This window comes from Gekko japonicus, unplaced genomic scaffold (assembly GCF_001447785.1).
Source record: "Gekko japonicus isolate JY-2015 unplaced genomic scaffold, Gekko_japonicus_V1.1 scaffold1275, whole genome shotgun sequence".
Classification (NCBI taxonomy): domain Eukaryota; kingdom Metazoa; phylum Chordata; class Lepidosauria; order Squamata; family Gekkonidae; genus Gekko; species Gekko japonicus.
In genome coordinates, this window is record NW_015177051.1 from 509,263 (window position 1) to 517,957 (window position 8,695).

General features: G+C 40.4%; 1 protein-coding gene across 1 annotated transcript in view; it reads left to right on the plus strand.

Moving 5' to 3' along the window:
• CKMT2 (creatine kinase, mitochondrial 2) overlaps positions 1 to 8,055 on the plus strand; it is a 65,250-nt gene extending 57,195 nt beyond the window's left edge. The window contains exons 8-10 of the mRNA XM_015428114.1: positions 3,560 to 3,694; positions 4,955 to 5,080; positions 7,625 to 8,055. Of these exons, the coding sequence (XP_015283600.1) occupies positions 3,560 to 3,694; positions 4,955 to 5,080; positions 7,625 to 7,744 (381 nt within the window). The 3' untranslated portion in view covers positions 7,745 to 8,055. The remainder of the gene's footprint in view (positions 1 to 3,559; positions 3,695 to 4,954; positions 5,081 to 7,624) is intronic.
• The last annotated feature ends 640 nt before the right edge of the window (positions 8,056 to 8,695 follow it).

Here is an 8,695-nt window from a genome sequence, read left to right on the forward strand (position 1 = left end):
TACATGTTTCTGAAGCCCCAGCTGATTTATGCTATGGATTCCAGAATGCTCTGCGGGATCCGATGGGCCCCCCCCGCCAGCGACTCCCTAGATGCGCTAATAGAAGACTGGAGCTCCCATCACTCTGAAGGCATCAACAAAGCCACTCCCTGACATCCTCTTTTTCCCCATTCAAAGTCATCCCCATGGTATACTATGGAACTTAGGGGGATGAAGCAGGAGCTTAGACGACTAGAGCAAGTTTGGCTGCATGCTTGGGTGACGCTACACGAGCATCTTATAGGATGTTTATGAAATTCTACGAAATGGTGGTGAAGGGTCTCCACATCCCTGCTTCAGTCCCCTAACAGTGGCCACCCCCTTCCCTGGGCTACCAGGGTTTTGCAAACTTAAAAAACAAACTAGAATATTAGTTGTTGTAGATTTTCCGAGTTGTATGGCTGTGGTCTTGGCATTGTAAGACCTGACGTTTCACCAGTAGCTGTGACTGGCATCCTCAGAGGTATAACACAGAAAGATGGAGTACTCTCAGTGTCAAGATGAGAAGAAAAATGGTAGGCAGGTAATTTATATCTACTCAGGAAAGTGGGGTAGGGCTGAGTCATTATCTTGTAGGAGTTCCCCAGGCTGTGAACATGCTAACGGAGGAGCTTTCCTGAGGAGATTCTTTTATATATGGATTGTTTCCTGAGGAGGTTTCCTGTTTCCTGGGAGGAAGAGACCCTCTCCCTTCTGCAGGAGTATACCGCATACTATGCAGTTGTGGGCAGGTTTACATCGGGACCACACAGTGTAGCATTCAGACAGAATAAAAGAATATGAAAGACACTGCAGACTTGGCCAACCTGAAAAATCAGCAGTGGCTGAACATAGCCTAACTCAAACAGGACACAGTATTTTGTTCCAAGACACTGAAAGGCTGGACAACACATCCAGTTACCATGTCAGATTACACAGGGAAGCCATTGAAATTCATAAACATAAACTCAATTTCAACAGGAAAGAAGAAAGCTTAAAAATAAATAGGGTATGGTTTCCTGTCCTGAAAACCACAAAAGGCTCTACATCTGACAATAGCACTACAGATAAGATTAGAATCCACATGCAAAAGAACCTCCTCAGGAAACAGGAAACCTCCACAGGAAACAATACATATACAAAAGAATATCCTCAGGAAAGCTCCTCCATTAGCATGTTCACAGCCTGGGGAACTCCTACAAGATAATGACTCAGGCCTACCCCACTTTCCTGAGTAGATATAAATTACCTGCCTACCATTCTCTCCTTGACACAGAGAATAGTCCATCTTTCTGTGTTGTACCTCTGAGGATGCCAGTCACAGCTACTGGTGAAATGTCAGGTCTTACAATGCCGAGACTACGGTCATACAACCCGTAAAATCTACAACAGCTAATGAACTCCAGCCGTGAAAGTCTTCGACAAACTAGAATACTGTTATATCATTATGTGTGCCAGGTTCTCAGAAATCTCAGCTTTGATTTTTTAAAAAGTAAGTCTCTAGCTCATAGAATCATAGCTCCTTCCATTGCTGAGATATACTTTTCAGATTATATCCCTGCAACAGAGAAAGCCATACTTACTTTTAAAAAAATGAAAGGTGGGAATTCAATGAACCTTGCACATATATTGGTATAACATTATATTGATATCGTGATATTCTAATGTCAATTAAAAAATTAAAAGCCCAAAAGAGGTAGGGTGAGAAAACGGCCACTGCAGGGACAGGAGCCATCTGGCCTTTCCAAAAATTTGGAGCAAACCAGTTTGAGAAAAATTGGACAAAAGCCAGGGGAAACCCCAAGAGGTATACAAATGAACCATGAAGCTGTAGAGAAGCAGGGGGGGGGGAAATCTGCTTTCCAAAAGTAATGAACCCAAGACAGATAACCTGTATGGAAATGACCTTAATGATCTTCAAAAATGAAATCTTCTCCCAAGATTCCAACAACCAGGAGGGCAAGGAGTCTGAATACAATTGCCAGGAGACTGGGTGTGCTGGGGACATGGGAGGGCAGCTTTCAGCGATAGTACTGCTTTTGGGAAAACCCGAACATGACATCACACTTCTCTATGAATCACTGGAAACTCTATGGTGAAACTATAGAGATTTAGGCGATTCTTACAGGGGACTGACATCACTTCCACATTGTAAACTCTAGGTTTTATCATAGAGTTTCCAGTGATTCATAGAGAGGTGTGACATCATTTCATAATTTTCCCAGAAGTGACCTCACACCGTCACCAGTGTTGATTTTCTTAGTTTTTTTTTCTTGTTCCTGCTGGCTGATGGAGTGCTGGTGGTCAAGGCCCATTGCATGTGGGAGATTTCCCACTCTCAGGAGGTACATAGCAACCCTAGGCCTAAAAAAGAGACGGAGTGAGAGAGATGGAGACCAGAGTTATTTGAGAATTCTTGCCCTTCCCAGCAGTAATGTCAAATGATGCATATTGATGTGCATATTACTGCGGGCATGTTGCTAAAATATATTGTATTAGATTTTTTTTACAGCTGTTGGCAGATCAGGTCATTGTTAAGCATTGTTAATAGTCCAGGGTGTTAGCTGAATACATTACTAGCTGCAGTTAGCTACAATTGGAACTGGGAAGGGCAGCTTTAGGGCTTGTTTCCCTCCATTTATGCTCTGTTTTTATATCATAACTGTGTGTGACAATAAAGCGAGTGACTTATGCTAATCACAAAAGCAGCAAAATCAGGCCATTCTCAAACAACATAAGAGTTTCTAAGTACTCAGAAGATTCCCCATGTATGTATAAAAGTATGTATGTGAAAATTAATGATAACCAAGGACTGACAATGTTTATTACCCTTTGAATGTTGAGGGCAATTGAGAACCCATTATAATAAAAAGAAAGAAAAAAGAGGAAGACAGCTTTGCTCAGATCCATAGCAATGTGTGTATCCTGGAAGGGGAGACTTGGGTCAGGGAAAGGGAGCTTCCCAATCATTTCCCCCCTTCTTCCCCAGTGATTCCTTGTGAGTCGAAAGCTTGCCTTTAACTAAAGCATATATTACAAAGACAACCCAAAACTCCAGTGCTCTCTCGTTCGAAAGAAAAAAAAGCCTGATAGCACTACCCCCCCGGGGTTTCCTGACTACCTAGACGTAGACATCACATAATGATATGTTGAGGCATGCAAATGGAGAAAATATTAATCTCCTATTAAATTTTGTAGCCATCAGCACACCTGTCTGGAGCTAGTCCCACTGAAATTTATAGTATTTAAGGCATAAATTTATTTAGTTTTTTTTGAATGGGGGAAGCGGAATGGACACAGATAATTCTGACCTCTAAAACTGTCACTTCATTTTTATATAAGTGTGTTTATAGATACACCCTGCTCTCACTTCCCTTTGTCGAACTCCACTGAAGCCAGTAGGCTGGCCACAGTTATAATGGTAAATAGCAGTCTGGTGTAATTATTGTGGCTGGGAGATATTTGAACAGGAAGCAAACCCTATTGACATATGGTATATTCACATGCATCAGTTGTTCATTATGTTTTATATCCTCTGCAGGTTGAAAGGTTAATTAAAGAACGAGGCTGGGAATTTATGTGGAATGAACGTCTTGGATACATCTTGACCTGTCCTTCTAATCTGGGAACAGGATTACGTGCAGGGGTTCATGTCAAGCTTCCAAAACTCAGCAAGGTGAGCAAGAAAATAAAATGGCTCTTGACTGATTATAAGCAGACAAATAAACATCTACCTTTCACAATGGCAGTAAGGCCAACCTAGAAAATGGTAGTACTGCTTGAGGGTTTCTTCACCTTAAAAAAAGTGTGAACAAGATAATCAGATGTTTACAAACACGTGTCATACAGCAACACTTCATAGAGCTGGGATTCAGTGTACACTTGTTGGCAAACCCGAGTCTGCAACTGTATGCAGTGTGAAAAAGTCCTCAGTCCTCCATAAATTAATTAAAGTGCTTTAATTATGTCCCTTCATTTTCTTTGGATGTACACATCTCTTTGGATGTACACATTATGGCTATCTGTGAAGGCCCATCTCTTCTGGTCTCACCAAATAGTAGGACCATGACCTCTCCCGTGTGGGTTGTTTCAGTGATAGCCCCGGTCTCTGCAACCAACTTTATGTTGTGGCTCATTACAGCCAGGATCATGATGTTTTGAACAGAGCTTTGAAGACTTATTTATCACATTTGCTTTAAACCCTTCTAAATTGGTTAAACTGAAGTCTGTTCGTTTTTAATCTCAGTTTCCATTTTTAATTTCCCTGTTCAGTTGTTTAATTGAATGTATTTTATTTTATTGTAATTCTTTTTATCAAGAATATCATTGCTGACTCATTCACAAATATCATTGCTGAAAAGCGAGTTGGAAATTTTCTAAATAATAAATGAATGTCAGAAATATTCCGCCTTTATAATCCACTTTCTGCGCTATGTATGTGATGCCTTGGACAGTTATTTGTTTGCATTGTTTTCTAATTCTGTAATCCCGGTCCTATTGGATTGGTTATTGGATGTTTTATGCTGTCTGGTTTTTTTTGTTTTTTGGTAATCCATTTTGAGACTGAGCAAAATAGACAGGCTATGAGTGGATTTAATTTATTTAAAACATTTATTAGCTGCCTTCCTCTCTTGTAGAACTCAATGTGGCTTACAATATAAATAAAACTTTATAAAAAACAATAAAACACAATTATAAAACCTATTAAAGTCACAGCTTAATGACGTGAATAAATAAATAAATACTGTAACTACGAAGACTGCTTACTTACTTTGTTATAAACCCACTGAATCATAGTTCAAGGCACAGGGAAATCTGGAGAATCTGCTTAAATTTTTGTAGAGGAACCAATGTAATAGACTGATGAAGGCATTATCAGGAAAAAAGATAACAAGGAGCATCAGTATTTTGAAAGGGCCCTTTTTGTTTATGGTAGGACCCTCGGTTTCCAAAGATCCTGGAGAACTTGAGACTACAAAAGCGTGGCACTGGAGGTGTAGACACAGCTGCTGTAGCAGATGTATATGATATCTCCAACCTCGATCGCATGGGTCGATCAGAGGTAAGTGATAGCGGTTACATTATTGGACTAGGACCTGAGAAACACTGCTTCAAATACACATGAAGCTCACCTGGTGACCTTGGCCCAGCTGCTTTCTTTCCTGAACTAACCTACTTCACAAAGTTGTTATTGTTAAAATGGAGAAGAGCTATATATGCCACCCTAAATTCTGGAGAGGAAAGTTAGGATAAAAATGCTATAGCTAGATTTCCCCCCCCAGATACAAACTCAGAGACATAGAGATCAATTCTAAGCACGTCTACTCAGATTCCTACTCAGTTGTATTCAGCGAGGTTTAGTCTCAAGAAAGTGTTCTTTAGATTAAACTGATAAACTAGTATAGTTACCAAAATTCCAAAAACATCTTTACATTTGTGTCTGCAACATTCCAGAAAGCACTGAGATACCAAGCTGTTTTATGAGGGAAGCTCTATAAGATTATTTGGTACACTTGCATTGCAATTTTTTCTCTGTAAACCAGTACAATAATGACAAACAAAAGACATCAAGCTTATGATAAAGTAGATGCATGTTGTACGATATAGCGCTCTATTGCAAGGAAGATGAAAGGAGTTCCAATGCCAAGATGGAACTCTGATATTTAAAGAGGCTTCCCCATTCCCTTGCAAAGGTATGACTGCATGGAGTTCCTTCTCTAAACTGAACCAGAGATAGAAGCCAGTATGTGCAGATATTCTGTGAGTACATTGCAGTGGATATGGAGATATGGAACAGGGCAATGGCCTAGTTGTATAAACTCACACGTATAAGAATATCTTCAAAGAAACCATTGAGGGGTTGCATAAAATCATGGAACAGATCAAACAATAATCCCATCAGTCTCCTTGTGCTGGAATTTCTTTATATCCAAACTCCTTGTATAGTCTCATTGCTGCGTTCACATGAAAAGGGAACAGTTAAGTGAAGGAAGAAACCAAAAGATGCATTTATTACCCCAACCCACTTTCAGTCTTTATTAGACAAGACAGAATTACCCAAGAGGACAGAAAAGTTTCATTACCAGATATCCATTTTACAGTATGTAATAAAATAAATCTCATTATAAGACAAATGTGTTTCTACTCAACTAAATAATGTTCCTGTTGGTACAAAATAAAGCTATTTGGGTTTGATTTCCTTCAGTTGCTGGTCAATGCAAACTCAATATAAAAATTCTTTCTTCCTGCTACCTACAAAACAAGACCTCAATGTTCCCTGAACAGCTGGTTTGTAAGAGACAATAAAAGAAACTACTAAACCAGTGCAACATTTTTACAGTGGAAAAAATAACCCATCTGGAATCAGTCACTGTCACAATCCGTTTTAATAAATCACTTATTCAAGCACTTAACGGGGCTATTTCACGAAGGTTAACAACATCAGTAATATAGTTTATTTGCTACTACCAGTGGGTCTGATGCGAAATATACTGCTACATAACTTGCAATGGCTCAAGTGGTTAAGATGCTGAACTACAGGCTGGAAGGTCGGTAGTTCAGTAGTTCAAGACCCGACTGCAGCATGATGGAGTGAGCTCCCGTCTCTGGTTCCAGATCCTGCCAACCTAGCAGTTCGAACGCAAGAAATTGCAAGTAGATAAATAGGTACCGCTTCGGTGGGAAGGTAACAGTGTTCCATGAACCTTGGCATTTAGTCATGCCGGCCACATGACCACGGAAACGTCTTCAGACAGTGCTGGCTCTTCGGCTTGTAAATGGAGATGAGCACTGCAACCCTAGAGTCGGATTTGACTGGCTTTTGAGCAAGGGAAACCTTTACCATTACTTAACTTGCAGTGCAATTTTAAGCAGTAGGGAAACCCTGTTGAGTTCAATGGGACTATAGTAAGTATATGCTCAGGTTTGTATCCTTAAATTAATCTCCAGCATGGGAGCAGATTAGCCAATGGTATCAAAGCAGGCAAGGAGGGGTGAGGGTTTGGGGAAAAGACAGCACGATGTTAGAAGATATGAATAGGATTTGTTAGGACGAATTCCAAAAATGTTCCAAAAGTTGGGTTTCCATGGTTTCTCACTACATATTACTGTCTGTGACCTACTCACACAGAATAGTGAAGGATAGCTTTCACAGCTCATGAATATGAATAATGTAGCATGTATATCAAGGATTGCCAACCTCCAGGTGGGGCCTGGAGATCTTCTGGAATTACAGGCTACAGATATGAGTTCCCTTGGAGAAAATGGTGGCTTTGGAGAGGAGCATTATACCCCACAGAGGCTTCTTCCCTCTCCAAACCCCATCCTCTTCAGACTCCATCCCCAATATCTCCAGAAATTTCCCAAACTAGAGTTGACAACCCTAGTTATCCTCTGGTCCCTTTGATATACCTCTGTTCATACACAAAAAGCATTCTAATTATGCAACACATAATGATTCAGCTTCTCTGTAAAGGATGGCTTAATCAAAATGCCAAAACTATTGTGCTTAGTGACAATCAAATGAATTTAATGTTTTCAGTTAATTTACTATGGTAGCAAATACATTGAGTATTATCTTAATAAAACTTTATTTTTGCTCTCTGAGGTGGAACTTGTTCAGCTGGTCATTGATGGCGTCAGTTATCTGGTTGATTGTGAGAAGAAGCTGGAGAAAGGTCAAGACATCAAGATACCACCACCACTGCCACAGTTTGGAAAGAAGTGAAACTGTTTCCAGTGATTATTTATTGATCTGTAACGTGTCTGTTCTGACAGACTATAAACTATGTATATTCAGTTCCTGAAACCCTCCCTCCAATTGATAGTAAGATTTGCCTCACAGAGAGATAACAATAAGAACCTGGCAACATGTTCAATAAAATGCCACCTGATGCCTCAGATGTTACATGCCTTTGCAACTGATCTTTGGAATTATGTGGCTTAACACTGAAAAAGACCAGTCATATAGTCTCATCTATGTCAATTTTATGCTAAGTGGTGATCCTCTGCACAGGCAGCAGGAAAGCAGAAAACAATACCAGGGAGTGATTTCCCACAAGCGCTTCTCTGCGTTCACTCTTCCCTTTGGCCTGATGGTATGTCAATTTCACACAAGCTGCTGCGCGACCGCATTTTGCCCATTTTTTGAGGATTGAGTAGACGCGGGGGAAATCGCACGAAGCTGCGGGGCAAAATGCGGCCACGCAGCAGCTTGTGTGAAATTGACACGTACCATCGGGGCAAAAGGGAGGAGTGAGCGCGGAGCAGTGCTTGTGGGAAATCACTCACAAAGTAACACAGAAACAGCAAAAGCTGCTCCCACCTTCCGCTCTGCTCTGTGTCCCTGGTTCTTCCCTCACAAGGAAAAACACATTATGAGTGTTTGGCAATTAGTAGCAATAGACAGAGTGAATATTTGGTATTCATCAATAAAATTGGCTCCTCTGCTCATTGTATTCACGGGTACATAATAGGCATTTACCTACATTTGGTGTACTGAGGCCAAAGTATTGTATTGTATTGTATTGGTTTTCTATTAAAGGCAGTAATTTGCCTGTTCAGCTGGGTAACTGCAGTAAAAGCTTTCAAAATACATGTATGTCCCTGCCCTGATGTTGTATCTATTTTGAACTGCAGCCCATACCTTTCATAAGATATCTGTCTTACTGCAGTTAAC